Consider the following 25486-nt stretch of genomic DNA (forward strand, 5'->3'; position numbering starts at 1 on the left):
CGTAGTGGGGACACCAAGTTAGAGTGGGTGGATTTTATGTAACTGAAATGATAGTAAGGTTTCAAACTAAAAGTCACTGCAAAGACTGGAGGCTACATTTAATCACATTTAACACCATAAAACTGGCTGTCAAAAGTCTAATTAACTCTCAGGCATTAGTCTGTTTTCCACGCTGCTCACTTGCACAGCCTTTCATTATAACATCTGGCAAGGTTTAAAAAATTCCCTAGAAGACCACTTCTTCCTTTAGTTTCACGGCGTAGAGTTATAGTGAAGTGAACTATTGTTAGAAAAGCAACAAAAGCATATTTGATGCTTCCTTCTTGAACCATGAGGAAGGTTTTTAACCTCATTTTGGGGTTGCAGGTTACTGCATTTTTTGTAAAAGCGTCCGATTAAGCTTAAAGAGACAGGTTCCGAGTGAATGCTGATACGTATGTTGATTTTACTATTTAGTGATGTTGACATTTTTCCAAAATTTAAACCCAACTCTCAGTGGCACAGTTCACCTGCTCGTAAATCATGATGAATATCCAACTGAGTCTTTGTTTTCTTGGTTTTATACCAACTGCTAAATAGTTCTCTTATCACCTAAATATGCTTTATGTTACCAGTTGAAATTCAGAAGGGTGCATTTGCTTAGATGTTCGCTAGATTAGCTGGAGATAAACATTCCAAAGCACAAAATTTTGATGATAACAAAATATTATAATATTCAGGAGGTAAAGAATGATTGCCTACGTGGACGGCGAGCAGACGTACTAGTTAGCGGCATCTGATGGCAGAAGAACATGAAATGATATCTTCACTGTGGTAAAGAAAAAATAATTATCAAATAAAGTTCCAGGCACAGCTAAATTATCCTTTAAGGGGGGTTGAAAAATAAAGATACATTCCGAAAAGTAAATACATATCGAAGGCAGAGCGCAAATTGTGCTTGTTGAAACAATCACAAAAGGATGTGCTTCAACAAATAGGAGGAAATCATACAAGAAAACCCAAAAGGAAGAGTGAACTGCAGGAAGCAATGATGGGCATAAATTGGTAGAGTTGATAATTTTAGATGAGCTATGTCAGTAAAAATAATAATAATAGAAATAATGACTAATTTGCAGGGGTGGAGTGGTAACGTGTGGTGTAACTAATAGAAAATGGGGGGCTTCCCTGGTGGCGCAGTGGTTGAGAATCTGCCTGCTAATGCAGGGGACACGGGTTCAAGCCCTGGTCTGGGAGGATCGCACATACTGCGGAAGCAACTAGGCCTGTGAGCCACAACTACTGAGCCTGAGCGTCTGGAGCCTGTGCTCCGCAACAAGAGAGGCCGCGACAGCGAGAGGCCTGCGCACTGCGATGAAGAGTGGCCCCTGCTTGCCACAACTAGAGAAAGCCCTCGCACAGAAGCGAAGACCCAACACAGCCAAAAATAAATTAATTAATTAATAAACTCCTACCCACCACATCCTCTTTAAAAAAAAGAAAAGAAAGAAAATGGTGAGGAAACTGAATTTCAAAGATCTGATGCTGATATGTTTGAAGGTCCTAGTTCCCTTCAGAAGGAGGACGAACTACTTACTATATGGGTGTTCTTATCAGTTATGCCAGCTGTGCATGTAAACAACTAAAGAGATGTCATAATTTCCAAACTAGCAGGAAGGACAAAGGTGCTAAATGAATAAAATACAGCCAATACACTATGAGGCAGGAAAGGGGAAAGAAAAGCAAAGGAAAAAGAATACTGCGAAATAGAAAGCACAAAATAACATGATAGAAAAGAGTCCAATTATAGTAAAAAAAAAAATTACAATAGGTGAAACAGAAAAAGAGATAAATTGTCTTAGGTTGGGCTTCTAAATCCACCTAAGGGTTTCGAAAGCTGCCTTTAAAATATAAAAATTAAGAATTGAGAAATAAAGGGATTGGAGGAAAAGTTCACCAGGAAAATACAAATCAGAAGAAGAAAAGCAGTTACAGCAATATTAATGTCGGGCAAAGTGTACATAGTGGAAGGGAGAATCGGGAAGTTTCTTCAGTGGGTTCAGGTTGCTGCCTCCACACACCTGTTCAAACCAGGCGTTGCCTGAGCCCCTGAAACCATTTCTGCCCTGCGCTGTGGTGCCCATCTTCCTTATCCCTTCTCTCCTGGACATTTTGTTAGTTTCCCTGTTGATCACGTATTCTTCAGAGCATCTCCAGATTCTTGTGTGTGGCAAACCTCATTACACCCCTCCCCAACTCAGAATCCCTCGACCATGTAGCATTACTGACAAGGTGAAACTCCAGTGGGTCAGAAGCTTCCATCTTCATCTCCAGTGTTTTCCCACACTACTTGCTGGTATCACCCACATTTGCATTTCACTGATCCTGAACTGTCTGTCACTCCCTGAATAGGGAATCCTCTCACCATTATATAATCCCTTCATCTGCGTGTGTGTTTGTTACCACAAAGCTAAATACACACACACACACACACACACACACACACACACACACACACGTATATAATTTACACCCAACAGTGTATTCTCCTTAGCTATTTATTCGTCTCTCTTCCAGTTAAAGGGTTGAGTCTGTGGCGAGCACGTAGGGTATGTGGTGTCATGTGTGCTGAAATGCAATAATGCACTTTAGGAGCACAATGAAAAGAACGAAATTTTGCTATTTGCAGTAACATGGGTAAGTCAGACAAAGAAACGCTTATATGTGGAATCTAAAAAATACCACAAACTAGTTAATATAACAAAAAAGAGACAGACTCTCGGATACAGAGAACAAACTAGTCGTTACTAGTGGGCAGGGGAGTAAGAGGTACAAGCTATTAGGTATAAGTTACAAGTATATATTGTACAACACAGGGAATATAGCCAGTATTTTATGATAATTATAAATGGAGAGTAACCTTTAAAAATCGTGAATCACTTGTTGTACACTTGTAACAGTCAAATGTTGTACACTTGTAACTTATATAATATAAATCAACTATACTTCAGTAATAAAAGGAGAAAAAAATATCAGTTAAGTCCTCAGGTTAGTTCATATCAATGAGAAAGATTATTGAATTATTAGATGATTATTATTAGATTAGTAGATGAAGAAAAGAATATAACCAAGTGAATTGAATGCACTAGCTGAAATCTTCCTAGGTGTGGCTTTACTGGGTGACTGAGAGAAAGTTAAAAACACTAATGCAGCATAGAATAGGATTAGGTAATTTGACAAAGGTGGAAAGGGGCTTCCCTGGTGGCGCAGTGGTTGAGAGTCCACCTGCCTATGCAGGGGACACGGGTTCATGCCCCGGTCTGGGAAGATCCCACATGCCGCGGAGCAGCTGGGCCCGTGAGCCATGGCCGCTGAGCCTGTGCGTCCGGAGCCTGTGCTCCGCAACGGGAGAAGCCACAACAGTGAGAGGCCCGCGTACTGCAAAAAAAAAAAAAAAAAAAAAGAAAAAGATGGAAAGAACGGAGCGCAGCCGGGGGGCGCACATGGTTTTATCCAGCCTCTAAGATACAGGATTGGTTGTGATCCATGGGCTTCAGCCAAGAGGAAAATGGTTGTGTCATTGTTGTGATTTCAAGAATAAAATCTCAGGCATCTGTATTTATAGCTTGTGATGTTTTATAGTTGTAAGCTGCCAACAATGTGAGTTCTACTCAAAAGTACAGATGGTTAAAATCACATGCACAGAAAGTGTCGTCTTATTGTTTCAGATTCTCCGTACGGGCTTCCTCATGTTCACTTTCTGTTATATTTTCCATCTCTTGACAAAGGCTCCTGCTCTTTCATTTGATCATTTATGTAAAGTTTTATGCCAAACTTGCATTAAATTCTTTTTCATGTGCTGTATTTGTTCTGATAATTTCCTTCTCACTCTATATCAATTTTTGAGTTCTGATCTATCTTATTAAATAGATATAACATAAGAGGGTCATGGAACTTTTGAAAATTACCTAATGTGGGCTGTATAAGGTAAAGAAAACTGAAAGAAATAACTAACTATACCATTCAAAGTACAATTAGATTAGATTAACCGTGATAGTTTTATATGTACTATATAGTGTTTTATTTGAGTGGAAACACTCCTTTTTTAGAATGATGTCCTAGATTAACTATATCAACAATGAATATATGACATGTACGTTTACAAGGCACAGTTGTAGGTGCAATGTCATTGTTGTTAGACAGAATTCTTTAATTTTAATCAATATTTAAAAGTCATATTAATAATTAAAAATCAAAATAGACTGAGGACTAGAAATAGCTCAAGACATTTTTAATGTGTACTAAGTTATTGTATGTTTTTCTTTTACGTTGTCCAACAAGAAATCGTATGATTCCAAGGTATTCCAAGGTATAATAGTTTTTAAATTAGTGGCAGTTTAAACTGTGACGGTATAATGAGAATGTCCCAGAAATTTGCATTTTCATACTGAACAAAGAATGCTTAATGTTTTATAGGGAATAAAATAATATAGTTTATCTTAATTTTTGATACTACTTAGAAATTAAGAGAAAATATAGTTGAGCTAATCATTGCTTGTCAGAAGGTGTTTTGCTTAGACTGGAGGAAATGGGAGATTTGTGTTGCAAATACATGTGTTTAATGTCTTGATCATTTTATCGGATTGCCCAAAAAGTTCATTTGGGTTTTTCCGTAAGATCGTTTTGGCCAACCCAACATCATGCTATGTCTGTTAGGGAATATTTTATCAATATATGTGTTCATATTCTTTATTTTAAACTTCATGTTTGTTTGAAATCTCAAATAAAAGTTTTACACAGATATACTTTGTATTTTTTTTTATAAATTTATTTTACTTATTTATTTTTGGGTGCGTTGGGTCTTCGTTGCGGTGCAGGGGCTTCTCATTGTGGTGGCTTCTCTTGTTGCGGAGCTCGGGCTCCAAGCGCGTGGGCTTCAGTAGTTGTGGCTTGCGGGCTGTAGAGCGCAGGCTCAGTAGTTGTGGTGCACGGGTTCAGTGGCTCCGCGGCATGTGGGATCTTCCCGGACCAGGGCTCGAACCCGCGTCCCCTGCACTGGCAGGAGGATTCTTAGCCATTGCGCCACCAGGGAGGCCCTATACTTTGTATTTTTAAAGGAAGAAAATATGTATCTATCTATATCTGTCTATATGCAATATATATATATACACATATATCTTTATATACATATTTCATTGGATTCATTGATTGTCAAAATGAACCCATTTATTTAGGTTATTGACTAAATGTGCCTAAGATTTAACATATTCGTAAAACTAAGTTCGATTCATACACCGCGTATTAGCTCTAGTTTACCTACGTTTGTCTACAAAAGACTGGCTCAAATCTACGTTTCATGTCCAGTGAAAAGCCCAGGGTCCTCCCAGATACTTTTTAAGATTCCAAATGCACATTCTTCTGGTCACCCTGGCTTTATTCTTTTACATGCACTGGAATTTTATTTTCAGCTTGCTGTGTTTCATGGATTCTCTCTCTCAACTTTGACCTGTACCCAAACTGGACACTCAGCCTTTTCCTTATCTATACCAACTCCCTCTCTGGCCTCCGCCCCATAATAAATCACAACAAAATATCACTAAGCATCACCAATAGAGATCACCAATAGCTGTATTATTTAAACTAGAGAAAAGGTGTCAACAGCACAATGCCTGTCAACTAGTGAATGGACAAGTAAATGTAGAATAGCCACGCAATGGAATATGATTCAGCAACATGAAAGAATGAAGTAAGGATGCAGCTATAACATGGTTGGACCGTGAAAACATTGTTCTAAATGAAGGAAACCACTCAGAGAAGACCACATATTATATGATTCCATTTGTATGAAATCTATAGAGACAGAAAATCGATTAGCGAGTGCCCACTGTAGGTGGTTGTCATAGGTTGGGAGAATAAGGGTGATAACTAAAGGGTATGGTTATTTTTTTGAGGTGATAATACTATTCTAAAATTGATTAATAGTTTTACAAATACTGAAAAACCATTGAATTAATTTTTATTAAAATATAATTGACCTAAAATATTATATTTGTTACAGGTGTACAACATAGTGCTTCAGTATTTCTGTACATTATAAAATGAGCACCTCAGTAAGTCTAGTTACCATATGTCACTGTACAAAGTTATTACAATACTGTCGAGGCTATTCCCTGTAAGGTTCCTTACATCCTGTGCCTTACTTACTTTGTAACTAGAGGTGTGTACCTCATTTCATGCTCTCCACTCATCCCCCCACACACCCTCCCCTCTGGCAACCACCAGCTTATTCTCTGTATCTATAAGCCTATTTCTGTTTTCTTATGTTTGTTCATTTGTTTTGTTTTTTAGATTCCACGTATAAATGTAATCATACAGTGTTTGTCTTTCTCCATCTGACTTATTTCACTGAGCATAATAACCCTCCAGGTCCATCCATGTTGCTGCAAATGGCATTATTTCATTCTTTTTTATGGCTGAGTAATATTCCATTATATATATGTACCACATCTTGTTTATCCATTCATCTGTCAGTGGACACTTAGGTTGCTTCCACGTCTTGGCTATTGTAAATACTGCTGCAGTGAACATAGGGTGGCATAGATCTATTCAAATGTGTGTTTTTGTTTTCTTTGGATAAATACCCAGGAGTGGGATTGCTGGATCATACGGTAGTTCTATTTTTAGTTTTTTGAGAAACCTCCGTACTGTTTTCCACAGTGGCTGCACCACTTTACATTCCCACCAACAGGGCACAAGGGTTCCCTTTTCTCTACATGCTCTACCGGTACTTGTTTTTTATTGTGTTTTGGGTAACAGCCATTCTGACAGGGGTGAGGTGATATCTCATTGTGGTTTTGATTTACGATTCCCTCATGATTATTGATGTTGAGCATCTTTTCACGTGCCTGTTGACATCTGTATGTCTTCTTTGGAAAATGTCTGTTCAGGTCTTCTGCCCAACTTTTCATTGGGTTGTTTGTTTTTTGATGCTGAGTTGAATGACGACCCCTGGGCTAGGGAGCCCTTTGAGGGGCTCAGATCCCTTGCTCCTTGGGGAGAACCTCTGCAATTTTGATTATCTTCCCGTTTGTGGGGTTCCAACACAGGGGTATGGGTCTTGACTATGCTGCAGATTTTAAAATTTAAAAGAATGTATCATATAGTAAACCAAATCTTAACTAAAATTTAAACTTTAAAAGAATAAATCATATAGTATGTGAGTTATATTGCAGTAAAACTGATATTAAAAAAAAAAACACACAGCAACAAATTACACAGTTTTGTGTTGGCAGCCACCGAGATAGAGGTTTTTTTCTGGAGATACAGTAGTTCAGATGTCAGGCACAAACACTTTAAAAATGAAAATACATCTCATTTCCTACCATGATGCCCTCAGGCAGCCCCGCATATAGCTGTAGACTTTTCTTGGAGATCCCAAGACTCTAATGTCGACTGACACCCTTTTGGGTTTCAGCCTTTTTTTCTGCCCACCTGCATCCATCCAGGAAAAGCGGAAGTATAATTTATAATTCCTCACTGATACAAATATTGCAGCAACACACCCTACCTTCATTTCTCTACCTTGAATGCTTAGAAGGCAGTAGCAACTACAGAGAGTTTTGGTTGTAAAGTTTCTGTTTTGATCACACATCGTCTGATCACAGGGGTTTGTGCATTTCAGCTTCTGAACAGAATGGATGAGACTAAACTACAAATCTCTGTTGACTCTGTGTTACGTGAGTGGAAGCAAAAGTACCTCTTAATAGAGGAAAAACGTGAACAAAATACACAGCTGAACGCTCTGTAAATTCCCTGATCAAATTGTGTTTGATGAGATTAGAACCTCCATTGTACAGAAACTTATTTTAATGTTTTCTGTGCAATCTCTTTCTTTTTTTTTTTTTAGCTCTAGACCCGACTAAAGACCCGTGCTTAAGGCTGAAATGTAGTCGCCACGAAGTGTGCATTGTTCAAGGTTCTCAGACCGCAGTCTGCGTTGGTCAGCGGAGGCTCACGCACAGGTAACCTCGTAAACTCAGTCCCACTGACTGAAGGGTTTTGTACCGGGAGTTACTGCAGAGTGTAAATGTTTGGCAACGTCTGCTAAGCTTTTATCCAGAGTTTATTGAAACAGTTGTAAAACCTTGGCTAATACAATCATGATTCACTTGGGTTAAACATTGTTATCAGTCAGAATTACTCTAGATTATAGAATTTAGGCATATACTGTTAGAAAAAGAGGGTTTTGTGAAGATTGCGTTAGAGGGCTATATCTGCATACTTATACTTTTTTCAAGTTTAAGGAAAGTACAGTTTGGGTATCTTCTAAGTATTTCTGCATACGCCAACCCAAAAAGTCCTATATCCCTCAGGGGAGAGTTAGGAACAAAGTTAATAGGAAAAAAGAGTGAATGATTGATGTTTATTAAAAATAAAAGATGAAAAGTCACAAATAGAGGTCTGGGTCTTCAAGGAATCAGTGGTACTGCTGAAGCCCTGGGGTCTGTTCCCTGAAGGCTGACACAAAATCCCAAGAGGAGAAGAGAGTGTTTAAATATCTTATGTCAAGATCAGCACTGCTCCTGTCGGGTAGGTTGCATGTGGAGAGGTGCCAGTAATTTAGAAACAGGGTGTGGACTTTGGTGCTGAGTCAGGATGGGAACATGGCGCAACCCACAAAGTGCAGTCACGGGGTAGCTGACCGAGGCGGCAGGTGTGCCCACTCCCTCTGTTACTCTAAAAGGAACTGTCTTTACGAGAATGCTCTCTTCTGTGACAGTGGCTGTGATTCATGTTTTGTTTTTACATCAGATGAGCAAGAGAATTTCGCTATTTCAGGGGTGTTCAGAGACGAATTGGTTTCTGACTTTAGTGTAGTGACATCTAAATTGTGTTAGTCAAACATACCAGCGGACCCAGAATAAGAACATCAGAGAGTGATAACATAAGTAGCAGTTCTAGGAAACAACCAGCATTTAAGTTTCTTTGATGTTCCTTATTGACAGGAAAGCACTTACACATGAAGCCCCTTATTCCGTGCTGAGTAGATTAGCGGGGGTCTTCGTTCCCCTTGCCCAGGCGGTGATGGCTGAACCCAAATACAGGGGCAGGTCAGGGTAGCCGAGATAAGAGTTTTGGGAATGAGTTCACTTGGGACAAAGAATCGTGTCATATCAGTAACTTCCTCGTGGAAGTAATAGAGGGATGGGGGGAAGAGAAGCACAGCATGGGGGGGCGGGAAAGAGAAGCACAGCATGGGGCCGGGAAGTGTAGGAGCCTCCCAGGAAAGAGCATCTCCTGAAATCAGCGCACTCTGGGCGCTGGGGAGTTACAGGGGGGTGAAGCATTTATCAGGTATTTACCCCCAGGCAATCATGACCTCTCTGGCAGTTTTATAGGAGGACAGCAACACCTTGGGCCAGAAGTTTATTTTTCTCCGTATTTCCTTAGAATTCCAAACAGTTTCTGAATTTCTTGGAGTTCCTATTAATTAGTCATCAAACATTTAAAATATTAGTATGTAAACATACATGTAGGGGTGTGGGAGAGGCGATTTCTACTTGAGAAGTCAGGAGGATGGTGTGGAAATGAATCCCTAAGTTGCAGAGAGTTCATCGCTTCATTTCATAGAAAAGCAAAACTGTTCCATTGCACATTTCCGAGACCCCGGGGAGGTTTCCATGCACCCACATTTAACACCTTGGGAAAGGCTCTTTTGCCATCTCACCCCAGCTCCCTGAACCCTAGGAGGAGAGCAAGTGAAGACTTCCCAGTTAATAGCATGTCTGGGGCAGAGATGGTCTCCTGACGACCGCTGACCAGTGAGCTGGGAGACGCTGAAGTAACTGATGTCACAGAGCCAGGGAGCTTCAGAGCATCCACTCCTGTTTACTGACACCTGTGTCAGTGCCTTTTACCAATGTGCATCTCACTGCTTCTCTGACTTACTGTAAACAGACTTAACTACAGACAAAAAGAAACTTCCTTAACCTGGTAAGGACTCTCAGAGGCCAAGAGCTAAATTTGAGTGTAGGCAGATGAAGCGGCCTGAATCAGGACCACGGCCAGCTCTGCCTGGGCTGCGTGAGGGCTGAGCTTGGAGGAGGTGGGCATCGGAGTGTTTTTGTAAATAGTGTTTAGTCCACTTCTGTTTCCGCTAGAGACTTTAAAAATTGTACTCAGTACACACTATATTCAATAAATAAAAAACTAGTTTCTGAAGAAGTGAACTTAATATTTGACGTGCTTTGAGGATGTCGGCACACAGGGAATGTTTATACAGCACTTAGGGAAGGAGGGCTGCCATGCAGTGTGATCAGTTATGTAAATAATCGACTGATGTAAGTAACGTAGAGCTTACGTTGGGGGCTTGTGTGTGTTTTGGGGGGTGAGGCATGGGAACAGAGAAAAGGCGCTTAATTCATCAATTTCGGCCATTTACATTGCTTAGGTTAGAAATTCCTGCTGTTTTTCATTTATAGGAACAACTTATTGTTTCTTTCCTCGATCTCATGTAAGAGAAGAATGAATCCTTGCCTTATTCCAAAGAGTTCTTCCTAAGCTTTCCGCCTCCCCCCACCACCACCACCAACTAGATAGCACACGCTTGTCCCTGTTACCTTAGTGCCCTGGACTTCTCATCCTGTGACACCCACCATGCTGGTGATGAATCATCTAACACCATCTCCTCAATTGACTGGGTATTTCCTGAAAGTGGGTTTGTGTCTTATTCACCACTTTATACTCAGAACCTGGCGTACTTACTGGCTCGTGTATATTTTTGTTGAAGACTGTATTAAAATACCGTTATTTATAGAACGTTTAGAGGAAAAAATGAGTCGTTTGATCAACTGAATTGGTTAGTCTAGATAACCTCAGTCTACAAGTTCTTTTCTGTGCTTATTTGTTGAAGGTGGTCTGGGAAGCGTGTAGAAGTCAGTCAACAGATGTTTTAAAGTAAATGTATTGAATGATTGAAGCAAATAAGTTATTGCCAGTAAAAAAGGGTGAGGAAGATATGAAATTGTGAGAGAGAGATTAGTCCATAACTGTTTGAAGAAACTGGTAGGTACTCGCCTTAGGTTTGCAAATACCTCAGATAATTGGTAAATATTTCCTTCCTTAGTGCTTTAAATAACATGAATTGTCTTCTGACCAGAGAAACAGCCTGCTTCCAAAGCTCACTCTGTGCTTCACGCTGGCTTTGCAGACGTAGAGCGTTGTCTAAACTTCCACATATGTCGTGTTTAACGTTGTTTTTTTTTTTTTGCGGTACGCGGGCCTCTCACTGTTGTGGCCTCTCCCGTTGCGGAGCACAGGCTCCGGACGCGCAGGCTCAGCGGCCATGGCTCACGGCCCAGCTGCTCCGCGGCATGTGGGATCCTCCTTGACCGGGGCACGAACCCGTGTCCCCTGCATCGGCAGGCGGACTCTCAACCACTGCGCCACCAGGGAAGCCCTAACGTCATGTGTTTTGATGTTTGTCTCCTGATGGCTTTTTCTGTGAAGAATTGGTCTCAGACCAGCATGAAGCCTGTGTTCTTGTGCTGCTTTCTGTTACTCTTTCCATTTCCATCACTGTGAAACCAAATAGTTTTATGAACAGTGAGAAAGCACATGGACTGCAGCACGCTTTCCACTATGGCAGCATAGCCAGTTGTGTAGGGGGTTTGATATGAAGTGTGTGCTGGCTTCCCAGGTATGGCTCTGATCCCGTTTCACGTTGTTACTCTGGGGAAGAGCTCCCAGTATTTAGGTAGCTAAGGGTTTTGTTCCCTAGTGTTTGTGTGTTGTGAACAGGGGTCCAGGGTTTGCATATTGTGAGCAGAGCCCGGGGCTTTTGCTCCTTTGCTGCCTGTACAGCTGCTGGTGATTAGCACTATTTCTAGATCAGTGTTTTGGGCTTCAATCGATGCTGCTGGTATTAAAAAAAAAAAAATGGTTTGGCAAAATAAGCAAGGAGCAAGGTTGAAGAAGTTGTTGCAGGACAGAACCAGCCCTGTTAATTTCTGTTTCATTTACACCAAAGGTTGAAAATAAAATCAGTAAGGAAATGCTTTTGGCCTCGTAAGAAGGCATTAAATCAAAGAATAGTGAAGCTAGTTTAAAATGCTCCTTATCAAAAATAGATGTCAAAAGAGAGTGAAGCCTAAAGCTCCTCTATTTTAACGATATACTTTTGGAATTCATAGTTTCAATGACCTTATTTAAAAGAAGGTCGAGTTCCTTTGGGTGATTATTAAGTGCATGGCGATGGTATTTATATTCCCATTGCTGTACTATTGAGGTATTTATGATGGGAGGATTCAATCTCAAGGCGTAAGTTTAGCAGAATCCGCCAAATATTTAAACTGAATTGAACTTACCATAACTGTTTTGAATTAATGACCCTCTATGGTACATGAAGGCATTGATACTGTTCTTAGGGAGAGTGAAATCCAACGTTTATTTCAAACTTAACGTGTGCAAAGCTCTTCACTAAGTGCCTTAAACTGATGTAGTTTTTACAACAACCCTAGTGTTTTATACCAAAGATTATTGTGCCCATTATACAGAAACAAAAGCTGAAGCCCAGAGATTCTGGGTATTCTGCCTGAGATTACTCGTATAGACAGAGAGAGAGGGAGAGAAATAGGGCAGATTTAAGATTTGAAATCATGTCTACCTTTTTATATAAGCATTCCTTTTTTATAATAAATGGACTTTAATTGTGTTTTTGGACAGATGTTTATGTAACTCATGGAGTATCTCCATGAATCTCTTTGGTTAGAATAGAAACCGTTGGCAACACCGTTTTTTTAACAGACTTTATTTTTCAGAGCAGTTTTCAGTTTACAGCAAAATTGGACAGAAGTTAGAGAATTTCCCACGTGCCCCCTGCCCCACATGTGCACAGCTTCCCCACTGTCACCACTCCCATCAGATGGGACATTTGTTACAATTGTAAACCTACACTGACACGTCAGGGTCCCCCAAAGTCCACAGCTCATATTACTTTATAATATTAATTGCATTTAAGAAACAGGTCATAATATTTTGAATACTACAGTGAATTCGTGTGACGTTGTTTGATTCCTCTGTTTAAGACACAGATAATAGCTAAACTTCATAGTGTTTCATTTATGTCTGGAACTTTTCTAAAGATATACATACTATATATAATGTATATTTGTGTGTATATGTATGTATGTAGTTGCATACAGACACATGTATGCATAACTAATTTAATTTCACAACAGTGATGTGACGTGAAGTGGGTTACAGTTATTACCTCATTTTATTCATGGAAAAAGCTGAGACACAGAATTTATAGAATTTGCTCAAGTGATAGATTTGGACATTGAACCTGGCGATTGAGGTTCCGGAATTTATTCTCTTAATTATTATGCTATCTTTTGAAACATACTATTTAATATTGATAAAGCATTTCTATAACCGAGGCATTCTTCTAAGCATTATGGAGATAACTCATTCTATCTTAAAACAATCCTACATTCCTTTACAAAAATCTCTGGCTAACGACCGCCTGATATACAGTTTCTCAGCATATTTTAATGCACATCCTTTATTGCTGAAAATGCAGTTCTTTGGTTCTCCTTTTTTCTGATATCAGCCTCCAGAGCCACTTGGGAATTGCTTAGAAGAAGAAAATTGAATTTGTTAGACTGTCCATTTACATCAGTCCACATGATTTGGTCAAGTTTTACTTCAGATGTTCCCCATCACACAAACAGAAAGCACATTTCTCAGATATAGAACTGAGTAACATTGACAGTACTTTTTAAGTGCACAGCACTCATGTCATTACTGTGATATTATTTCCTCCTGTTGAAAGTCTGACGTCCTCAGGTAGCCCCTTCTGACTTGACTGGGCAGCTTCCCAGCCCTTGGGGCAGGGGGCAGCCCTGTCAGACAGGAAACTCTCTGTAGGGATGTTTCAGGACACACACCTGAGCCAGACTGCCTGCCTTCACGGTCTCACCTCCTCTACTTGGCTGTGTGACATTGGGCAAGTCACTTTAACCTCTGTGTTTCAGTCTCTTCCTCTGTCAAGAAGGAATGAGCAAAATTGTACTTTCTGATGATGTTTGAAGGATTAATGAGTTAATATACAAAAACAGTTAGAACAGTACCTGATCTAAAGTGGGCGGGCATAATATAAGGGTGAGCTGCTGCTACTTTTTCCTAAACATGTTGCGTATTTTGTAATCATAGACTTTCATTATGTCTGAGTTTTTCCCTAGTTAAATGTTCTGCCCATCTCTTCCCTTATTTTTCTGGCATATTCTCCAATCTGCAGAAGCTTTTAGCGTTAATGGTGTGTAATTTGAAACTAGACTGGCTGGCTTTGAGGTCTGATAGAGGATGACTCTGAACACATTAAAGTCCCCAAGACTCAGTTTTCCTGTTTGTAAGACAGACATGATAATTATGCGATCTATGCTTTTGTGAGAATTAAAGACATCATTTATGTACAGCTCTTTTCACAATGTAAGCACTCAGTAAACGTTAACGATTGAGAAACCTCAATTCGGCTTTCTCCCACATGCCTCCCCGCCCAAGGAAGAATCAAACTCTCCTTTATGACTGTGTCCATAGCACATTAGAAACAGTTTTAATCTCCCTGCATTATGGTTGTTTGTGTTTGTATTTAATAGGTAAAGGTTGAGTTGCTGTTGTATGTGAGAACATTGGGTGGCTCCCGTCATGAGGGTGGGAGATGAAGATTCCTTTCTACTTCGTGTAAAAGGACGTGCGTGATGTCGCTGTTGGGGATGGAGAGGATGGACATGATGGAATATGTGAGGACGGCTGCTTAGAGGGAAGAGCCAGGCGTCAGCGCTCCCGACAGCTGTTAGGTGCTGTCACATGGACAGCCTTGCTGCCTTCAATGATTTTTCTGGTTCATGTCATTTACCGCTGCCTGTTTCCCCATTCCCAGTGAAGAGAGACTTCAGACCAGGAAGCCCAGAGTACACGAGCGGGTCCCCCGGCCTAGGACCTCCTGGACTGCTTGGGGCAAAGTCACCTGTGATGGCCTCGGCATGTCCTCTGTGTCCTTTCCGAGGGCTGGAAGCCCAGTGGGCAGCCCCGGGCATGGGGAATGGAAGGAGTTCGTTCATGCACAAGCCCTTTTCTCTGCCATCCGTTCTGGCTCCCTGACAGTCTCTTATACAAGGAAAAGAGTAAGAATTGGGGAAAAGTGCACTGAAGGAAGATTCAAATATTGCTCGATGAAGTACAGTTTGCAGAATAGACCAGAGAATAGTGAGGCCCTTGGAGAGAGGTAATTCATGAAGAAGGTAAGTTTTAGGGATGTACCTTAGGTGGATCTTAGGATCTCCTAAACCCATGTCCTTTAGTGATGGGGATTAAGAGTCTCAGGTTCAAAGTCCAATTACATTAATTAGATTTCTGAATTATAGGAAGAGAGAGAATTACACAGGCCAAATAGCTGCTTTTTACATTAAACAAATATCCCATCCTTTTGTCTACAAGGAGGTTAAAACTGTCTATTATTTTTATTTTTCTAGATAGAAATCTATTTCTATATTGTCATAATTTACTATTTTGAAGGAACTGGAAAAAAACCATGACTGTTTATTAGTTAAATGTAAAAAAGTAGGAAAATACTTTACAAAAATGGTATAATTGACACCAACTTGAACATTTTCCTTGAACTCTTATGAAAACAATATGTGGGAAGGGAACCTCTTTAAAAGATGGAAAAGGGGGTACACAGTGCCCGCTCCCTCCCAAGAGCCCTCAGTCTGCTCCTGCCCTTCCAGAAACTTCCTACACACACAAATCCATACAAACACAATTATCTCCTAATGGGGGTGTTTTATGCATATTGTTGTGCTGTGTTTTCCTAACTTAATATGTTTTTCACATTTGCAACTCAGCATATGCATCTTACTCCTTTGAATGGCCGTAAAAATCCTTGACACGTATGCACCACAATTTATTTACCCAATATCTCATTGATGGACATTAGGGTTAGCCCTAGCTGTTCCTCTTATACTGTTACTTACCGCACTCTGTGGCGTGCATCTTTGTGTCCACATGTGCATATTTTGACCATAAATTCCTAACAATTGAGTTGCTAAGTCAAAGGGAATGTATGTTTAACTCTTGACAGATGTTGCCAACCGGCCCACAAAGAAATTGTATCAGTTTCTCTACTTCAAGCAATATATGCTGGTGCCTGTTTATCACACCCTTGCCAGTACAAAATACTGTTTAAATATTAGTAATTTAGAAGTTTCAATCGTTATGATTTATTCTTGACTTTAAACTGGTTTATATAAAATCACATGATCCTATCAATAGATGCAAAAGAAGCATGTGACAAAATCCAACACTCATTCATAATAAAAACTTTCAGTAAACTAGGATTAGAGGTGAACTTTCTCTGCTTGATAAAAAATACCTACAAAAAACCGACAGCTAACATCATATTCAATGGAGAGAAACTTGAAGTTTGCCCACTAAGATCAGTTGCAAAGCAAGGCTCTCCCCTCTCACCAATCCTTTTCAACATCATATGGTAAGTTCTAGTTAATTTGAAAATAACAAAAAGGAAGTAAGTGTGTACATATTGGTAAGGAAGAAATCAAACTGTCTTTGCAGATGAAATGGTCATCTGATATAGAAAATATGAAAGAATTGACCAAAAAACCCTGCTAGAACTAATAAGCAATCACAGCAAGGTTGAAGGATACACAGTTAACGTACAAAGTTCATTTCATCGCTATATTCCAGAAATATACAAGTGGAATTTGACCTTAAAAATAAAATAATATTTTAACAATTTGGTTAAAGTTCTTCCATAGATTAGAGAACTGATGTTGTTGATGTGTCCATACACCCAAAGCCATCTACAGATTCAGTGCAATCATTGAATTCCAGTGGTGTTCTTCACAGAAATAGAAAGAACAATTCTATAATTTGTATGAAATCAGAAAAGACACCAAATAGTCAAAGCAATTTTGAGAAAAAGGACAAAGCCAGAGACATCATGCTTCCTAATTTCAAACTGTACTACAAAGTTATAATAATTAAAACAGCATGGTACTGACATAAACATGGACATATAGACCAATGGAACAGAACAGAGAGCCCAGTAATGAACCCCTGCATACACAGTCAACTAATATTTGACACAGGAGTCAAAAACACTCAATGGAGAAAGAACAGTTTCTTCAATAAATGGTTCTGGGAAAACTGGATAACCATATACAGAAAATGATACCAGACCACTTACAAAAATTAACTCAAACTGTATTAATTAAACATAGATCAGATACTGTAGAGCTCCAAGAAGAAAACAGGGAAGAAGCTCCTTGAATTGGTCTTGACAATGCTATTTTGCATATGACACAAAAGGCAAAAGCAATGAAAGCAAAAATGGGACTACACCAAGCTAAAAAGCTTCTGCACAGGAAAAGAAACCATCAACTAAATGAAAAGGCAGCCTACAGAATGGGAGACATATTTGCAAACCACATATCAGATAAGGGGTTGTTATCCAAAATATATAAAGAACTCATACAAGTCAATAACAAAAAAAAATCTGATTTAAGAATAGGCAGAGGACCTGTCTAGGCATTTTTTCAAAGAAGACATACGAATGGTCAGTAGACACATAAGATGCTCAGCATCACTAATCATCAGGGCAATGCAGATCAAAACCATAATCAGATAGCAACTCATACCTGTCAGAATATCTGTTATCAAAGAGACAACAAATAACAAGTGTTGGTGACGATGTGGAGAAAAGGGAACCCTCGTACACTGTTGGTGGGAATGTAAACTGGTCCAGCCACTGTGGAAAACAATATGGAGGTTCCTCAAAAAATTAAAAATAGATCTACCATATTATCCTGCAATCCCACTCCTGGGTATGTATCCAAAGGAAATGAAAACAGGAGTTTGAAGAGTTATATATATTACTATGTCTATTGTAGCATTATTCTCAATAACCAAGATTCAGAAACAACCTAAGTGTCCATCAGTGGATGAATGGATGAAGACATTGTGGCATATATATATATACACAATGAGATATTATTCAACCATAAGAAAGAAGGAAATCCTGCCATTTGCAGCAATATGAAGGGAGCTTGTGGACATCATGCTTATTGAGATAAGCCAGACTGAGAAAGACAAATATTGCATGATATCACTTATATGTGGAACCTAACAAAGCTGAAATCATAGAAACAGAGCAGAGAATGGTGGTTCCCAGTGGCTGGCAGTTGGGGGAACTTGGGGAGATGTTGGTCCAAGGGTACCAACTTGAAACTAGAAGATGAATGAGTCTTGGAGACTGAATGTACCACGTAGTGATTACTGTCAACAATGATGTGTTATGTACTTCAAAACTGCTGAAAGACTAGACCTTAAAAGTTTTTGCCACAAACAAGAAATGATAGTTTCCTGATGTATAGAGGTATGAAAGTTTCAGTGGCAATCCTGTTGCAGTATATAAAATGTATCAAATCAACTCATTGTATACCTTCAACTTACACAGTATTATCTGTAAGTTATATCTCAATATAAACAAAACAGTACCATTAACATTGGTGCCCCCAAAATGAAATACTTAAGGAATAACCTAACAAAATGAGTGTAATATGTATATGAGGAAATCTACAAAAGTGTTGAAAGAAATCAAAGAAGAACAAAATAAATAGATAATTCCATGTTCATGTGTAAGAAGACTTGATATTGTCAAGATGTCAGTTCTTCCCAACTTGATCTACAGATTCAATTCAATTCCAGTCAAGATCCCAGCAAGTTATTTTGTGGATATGACAAACCGATTCTAAGTTTATGTGGAGAAGCAAAAGACCCAGAATAGCCAACAAGATATTGAAGGAGAAGGACAAAGTAGGAGGCCTGACAGTACCTGATGTCAAGACTTAGAATAAAGCTGCGGTAATCAAGACAGGGTGGTTTCAGGGAAAGAATAGACAAAGAGATCAGTGGAACAGAATAGAGAGCCCTGTGGCAGACCCACGTAAAGGTAGTCAGCTAATCTTTGACAAAGGAGCAAAGGTGGTCTTTTCAACAAATGGTGCTGGAACAACTGGACATCCACATGCAAAAAATGAATGTAGACACGGACCTTATATCTTTCACAAAAATAAACTCATAATGGACCACAGATCTAATGGAAAACACAAAGCTGTTACATTCCTATAAGATAACAAAGGAGAAACCTAGACGACCTTAGGTACGGCACTGCCTTTTGATATATAACATCAAAGACACAGTCTATGAAAGAAATAAAGGATAAGGTGGACTGCATGACAAGTAAAAACTTCTGCAAAAGACAATGTCAAGAGAATGAGAAGACAAGGCACAGACTGAAAAAATATCGTTGGAAAAGACACATCTAATAAAGGACTGTTATCCCCAATATACAAAGAACTCTTAAAACTCAATAATAACAAAACAAGTAACCTGAATTTAAAAATGTACCATAGACTTTAACAGATACCTCGCCAAAGAAGATGTATAGATGACAATAAGCAGAAGAAAAGATGCTCCACATCCTACGCCATCAGGGAAATGCAAATTAAAACGAGATTCCACTCTACACCCGTTAGAATGGCGGAAATTCACAGCACTGACAGCATTGAAGCCCGGGGAGGATGTGAAGGAACAGGAACTCCCATCCCTGCTGGTGGGAATGCAGGTTGGTGCAGCCACTTTGAAACACGGTTTGGCAGTTTCTTACATAAATAAATATATCCTAACCATGTGTTTCAGCAATCACACTCCTTGGTATTTACCCAGTTGAGTTGAAAATGTATGTCCACAAAAAAAACCTGCACACAGGCATGTTTATAGCAGCTCTGTTCACAATTGCGGAAACACGGAAGCAACCCAGATGTCCTTCGGCCGGTGATGGGTAAATAACATGGGTAGCATCCAGGCTGTGGACTATTATTCATCACTAAAAAGAAATGAGCTATCAAGTCCTGAAAAGATAATGAAGGAATCTGAAATGGGTATTATTAAGCCGATATTTAGAAGTCGATCTAAAAAGATGGCATTCTGTGTGATTCCAGCTATGTGACGTTCTGGAAAGGGCAAAAACTATGGAAACAGTATAAAGATCAGTGGTTGCCAGGGGTTGGGGGAGAAGGGGGGAGAGATGGAGCACAGAGGGCTTTTAGGGCCGTGAAACTACTCTGTATGACGTTATAATGGTGGATACAGGTTATTATTCATGTGTCCACACCCACCAAGTGTACAACACCAAGAGCGAACCCTGATGTTAGCCATGGACTTTGTGTACTGATATAGGTTCCTCACCTGTAACAAACGGACCACTAGGTAGGGATGTGGATAATGGGGAGGCTGTGCTTGGGGGGAGGGGGAGAGGGTCTACGGGAAGTCTCTGCACCTTCTCAGTTTTTCTGTGGACCTTAAACTGCTCTAAGAAGATAAAGGTTTTTGCTTTTTTTTTTTTTAAACTCTTTTCAGTTTCAAGAAGAAACGTGTGTGTGTGTTGAAAAATGCATGGATTGGTCGTTTAATATCAGTCATTCCCTTCCAAGTTGTAACATGGTGAAACATGATACAAACATAGTGGTGAATTAAAGAAATTTGACCGAACCAATAACATTTTTTGGACCTGCAGCTTTTTTTTTTTTCCAAACAAGAGGATAGTTTTATTACAAGATAAGAAGGTTTAATAAAAAAGGTTTAGAAAAAAGGTCCCAACACTAGAAAGTATGTGTTAGGTATTTAAACAGTAACAAAATGTGCATAATTTACTCGTTCTCTATTAATTAGACCTATTATTTTTAAAGCAGTTGGTGTTTGATGGACAGGTGCTCTGATGAACCTAATTACTGTTTTACATGTTTCCAGTTTTGGTAATTTCCTCATCAAATGAATATTTCTTATTCTAAATAGTTCCCTCTTTAAATAATTTTATTTCTTAGCACTTTAGAGAATTTAATATGATGATTCTTAATACTGTGATTTCCAGTTCAGCTATGAATTAATTTAATTTTAATTATGATATTTTAAATCTTACACCCGAACTTTCTAGTACCAAGATTTTATTTAAAAATTCAACATTTTGGGTAAATTACAGCTGAACCTCTTGTTAGCCAAGTGTTGGCAGAGAGACTATAGTATTTCTGGGTGAGGCTGGAGCATATTAATTTTTAAACTTTTACAGAAAGCCTTTTTTCTTGTAGCTGACTTATGTAGATAATTAGGGAATGTAGAGTCATGTGCTACTGTATTCAGTGAATGGTTTGTGTTTCTTCTCCTAGATTCCTGATTTATTTTACTTAAATATTTCCTTTAGATTTCTTTAAAATACTTTGAAAACCATTTTTAATGTTCGGCCTATCGTCAAAATATGCAACTCTATGCTTCCTATTTATTTTCTCTATTCCCATTGTGATTTTGAATGTGTAAGTTGTATTCACTGATGTTCATCTGTGGGCAGAGACCATGGACCACACAGCAGAGGGGCCCCCTTCCCTTCCATGGGGTAGACAGTTGCCCGGAAGTGGCTGCCCTGCCAGGTACACAGTTTTCAGCAGCATTTCACCCTGGTCCTCTTTGTGAGGTGACGTGAGGAGCTTCTGTGAGTGGACTCAGCTAGAAGTAGGGTTTGTCACGTTAGAGACGATTCAGGAGTGGGCGTGACCGCTTCCTCTCTCATTCCTGCCCAGGGACTAAAGGCAGTCACTCTAAGGCCTGGGGTGTGGTAGACCCACAGGGAATAAGGAACTTGGTACCAGAATCGCCATGTGAAAGGTCATCCAAGGAACAGTCTCATCGGCACATCTTACGACAGAAAAATAAACTTATAGTAAGACGCTGACATTTTAAGCTGTGCGGTCGTAGCTAGCATTATCCCAAGTTACTCTCAAGAAAATTGGAGGATGATACGCATCGTGGAAAATCATAGACGTATGTAGTGGAGTCATGGTTGTGACCAAGTTTTACGTTGGTTACAAACACAGGATTACAGACAGCTGTCGGAGAGCTGGTCCACGGGGCGCCTCCCCTGAGCATGATGTGGCAGCTTGTGCCCTAAGGACCAGCAGCCTCCCAGAGTGCACATACCCGAATGTGGAATTTCATTCCCACTGGAGGCGCTTTGCGTACTTCTCACAGATGAAATTGTAGCATGTGAGACACAGGGACCACTGATTGGAGTTTCCAGATGATTATAAAAAATTACTCCAGACTGTGGGGTCTCAGTAAAGTTAGAGGGATTTTGCCTGTTTTATATTAAACACACTTCATGACTTGTATTAATTTAAGTCGTAGGCGCAACACGTAATTATTTATAATGTTTGTGCTTTGATGACAAAGATAAGAAGCTGACACACTTGTGGGAACAGAGTACAGGCCTCATCATTTCTCTGGGGTCCCTTCTTGTTTTAGCATTAGGTCCACTGATATGTGAATAAGGTTTGCAACTAGAAGAAAAAATGATTTTGAATCTGGAAAATTCTTTAGAGACAACTTAATTCAACCGTGCATTCTAAATATAAGGCAGTGATTTTTATGATTATGGAAATGGTGATGATGAGGTTCAGGTTGAGTATCATAGGAAAAACAATGCCTAAATATTTACTGCTAAGTTTACTAGGAAATCTGTAGGCACTTTACATGTGTTACTTTATTTGGTAGGTACTGTCTTGTCCTCATTTTACAGGTAAAGACACTGAAACTCAGGTTGTTTACATGAATTGCAAAGTCCACACAAGCATCCGTGGCCGAGCCAGGAGCTGGGTTTTCGCCTAGTGATGTCTGAGCCTCCAGTTTTCGCTGCCACAGTTGGTACCTGTTAACTCACTTGTGGAGTCACACAGCTATTTATTAATATATTTAAGACTAAAGTCTAGTCCTTCTGCATCCAGAGGCTTGTGTGGCTCTAAGAATTGATGTCCCCCGAGGGTGCAGACCATACACACATTCTAGGAATTGTTCTGTGAGTTCTGTGGTTGTAAAACGATCTGTTCTTATTAAGCTTCCTGTTTTCCCACCTTCGTTTTGTTCCTTGGGTGAATGCTTCGGCTTCTTCACAGAGAAAGTGGAAGTCATCCTTGTGTTCCCTCTGATGCTCTGTTTACTAACTTGCTGAGTTATCAGTTTAACTAACACTTGTGAAACACCTGGTCAGTCTTCCACATAATCACTGCGATTGTCATTGTTACTATTATTAGCAGCAGAACCCTCATCATTCTCTCTTGTAAGCTCCAGTCCCTCAACTTGGGTTCTAGACTCCAGTCATCCCATCTCTGTAATCCTTGCTCTGATAACTATTGCTCAGTACAATATCTTAAACTTGTCTCTATCTACTTATTTACTTGAGTATATAAACAAATTTAAGTTTCTACAAGGATTAAAAAAAGCATAGGGACTTCCCTGGTTGTCCAGTGGTTAGAACTTGGGGCTTTCACTGCCAAAAGTTCAGGTTCAATCCCTGGTCGGGGAACTAAGATCCTGCAAGCCACGTGGTGCGGCGGAAAAAAAGAAGCACGCAAGCATATAAAAGCTCCACACTCCCTCTTTACCTGTGTTCCCCTTCTAAGGCTTACAGGCAATTCTACTGCCGTTCGCTGGCAAATCTCTTAGAAGAATTTCATTTTTATTTCTTTGCTTCTCATTTGATTATCCACATACTGCACATGATTATTAAACATTCCTACAAGTTGTCTTTCCATAAATGGAGAATTTTGCCTTACTTTAACTTACAATTACTTTACTTAAAATTTTTATGCAGCTCAAGCAGTGAAGCTACTTTCCTGTAGGACACTGGTAATTTCCATGTCGCCAAATTCATCGTTTATTGTTTTGTTCTTATCTTTTTTGAGCTTTCTGTGTCCATTTATTAATTCGTTCTTCATTGAACACACATATTGGCATCCCTCATGAGCCGATCACTCATGGGGGCACTTGGATTACAGTGTATTTCGGGCAAAGAAAGCCCCGAATTTTGTCCCTTTCCCATTTTGGAATGAAAGGCAGGAAATAAAGAAATGACACAATACTCAGAATAATGTAAGGTTGTGATAGATGATAAGATAAAATAGAGCTGACTAAAGGGAGATACAGGGGGTAGGGGGCAGCCTTCTCAGGATAGATGATTAAAAATTACCCGATGAAATCAGTCATTTTCAGGTATCAGGGAAGAGTGATCCAGGCACGGAGAACAGAGAGTGAAAAGACCTGTGGCAAAAGCAACCTCGGCATGTACCCCAAAGCCAGAACCAAGGCAGGAGTGTCTACAAGGGAGGTGAGATGCCAGGTCTGAGAGAGGGGAGCTTGTAGCTTTTACGGTGCTTTTAGATCACGTAAGGGTCCTGGCTTTTATCCTAAGGGTAGTGGGCGGCCACAGGACGGCTTTGGTGGAGAGAGGGTAAGAGATGAATCTCCTGTCCCAGGGGCTCCCGCAGGTGCCTTGAGGAAGCAGCCTGACAGTCCGGGCTCAGAGTCAGGTGGTGATCTTGTAATCTGGGGGGCATGGGGGACGGTGGGGGGGGGCGGAGTGCACCTGGAAGGTGAACCTGATCGGCCTTTGGATGACCTGGATGGCTTGTTTGAGGACATGTGGAAGAAACCTGTGGATTTGTGATAAATGACTACATACAGCCATTACCATATAAAATCCATAGAACCGTGGCCTTTGTTCCCCGACACAGATATATCCTATTGTTTCTCTCCTGGAAGGTGAGAGCCCCTTTCACGGCTGCTGTAGTCTCCCCGCTGCGGTGTCCCAGTGATCGGGAATCGTGAGCCTGCTTTTGTGATGACACACGTCACATCACAGGATTCACGCACGACTCCTGTGTCCACGTGCTTTAAACTTACCAGTGGGGAAGGCAGCTTGGAAGCATCAGAGCCTGGTCCTGGGGAGGCCCGGATCTCCACGCCGATCACCAAGGCTGGGCTGGCGGGTCCCGGGAGGCCACCAGTAACACGTGCTCCTGCTGCCGGGCTGCCTGCGTTACTACTGGGAGCCCCGTGGAAGTCACCTGGAAGGAAGGGTTGGGGCTGCCTATGAGCAAAAGACCTGTGGGAAATCAGAGAAAAATTCTTGAACAAGTGAACGTGGTGAAAACTTGACTTTGAGGTGTTTTGCTTCCCGGCATGTTACTTTGGTTTAGGAGTCAGTGAGGATCAAAGGCAAAAATAGTTTAAGGAATATGGGAAACTTGGAAGAATTAATTTTGAAGTGGAATCATTTTACTTGCAGATTCTCTCTGTGTTTCAAAATTCCATATATTTTAATGGAGTATTGTAGAAGAAAGGGGAACAGACAGTATGGCAGACTTTCAGGGCTCAGGGCTATAACATCAGCTGAACCTTCATCCATTCCTTTTGCACAAATGTAGCAAACCAACATAGAAATTTTGATATTCTGGTGTTGGTGAGATTAAAAGTTTCTTTTGAGAGATGAGGCATCTCCTTTTCCCCTTTAGCTTCACAGAATAAATAACTCTCATTCCATGAATTG

General features: G+C 40.1%; 1 protein-coding gene across 4 annotated transcripts in view; it reads left to right on the top strand.

Annotated features, from left to right (window-relative positions):
• The window catches only part of SPOCK3 (SPARC (osteonectin), cwcv and kazal like domains proteoglycan 3), a 430024-nt gene that overhangs the window by 159102 nt on the left and 245436 nt on the right, over positions 1–25486 (top strand). For all 4 annotated transcript variants that reach the window (XM_067745423.1, XM_067745424.1, XM_067745421.1 and 1 more), the window contains one exon: positions 7883–7997. In XM_067745423.1, the coding sequence (XP_067601524.1) occupies positions 7883–7997 (115 nt within the window). The remainder of the gene's footprint in view (positions 1–7882; positions 7998–25486) is intronic.

The sequence above is a fragment of the Pseudorca crassidens genome, chromosome 7 (genome assembly GCF_039906515.1).
Source record: "Pseudorca crassidens isolate mPseCra1 chromosome 7, mPseCra1.hap1, whole genome shotgun sequence".
Classification (NCBI taxonomy): Eukaryota; Metazoa; Chordata; class Mammalia; order Artiodactyla; family Delphinidae; genus Pseudorca; species Pseudorca crassidens.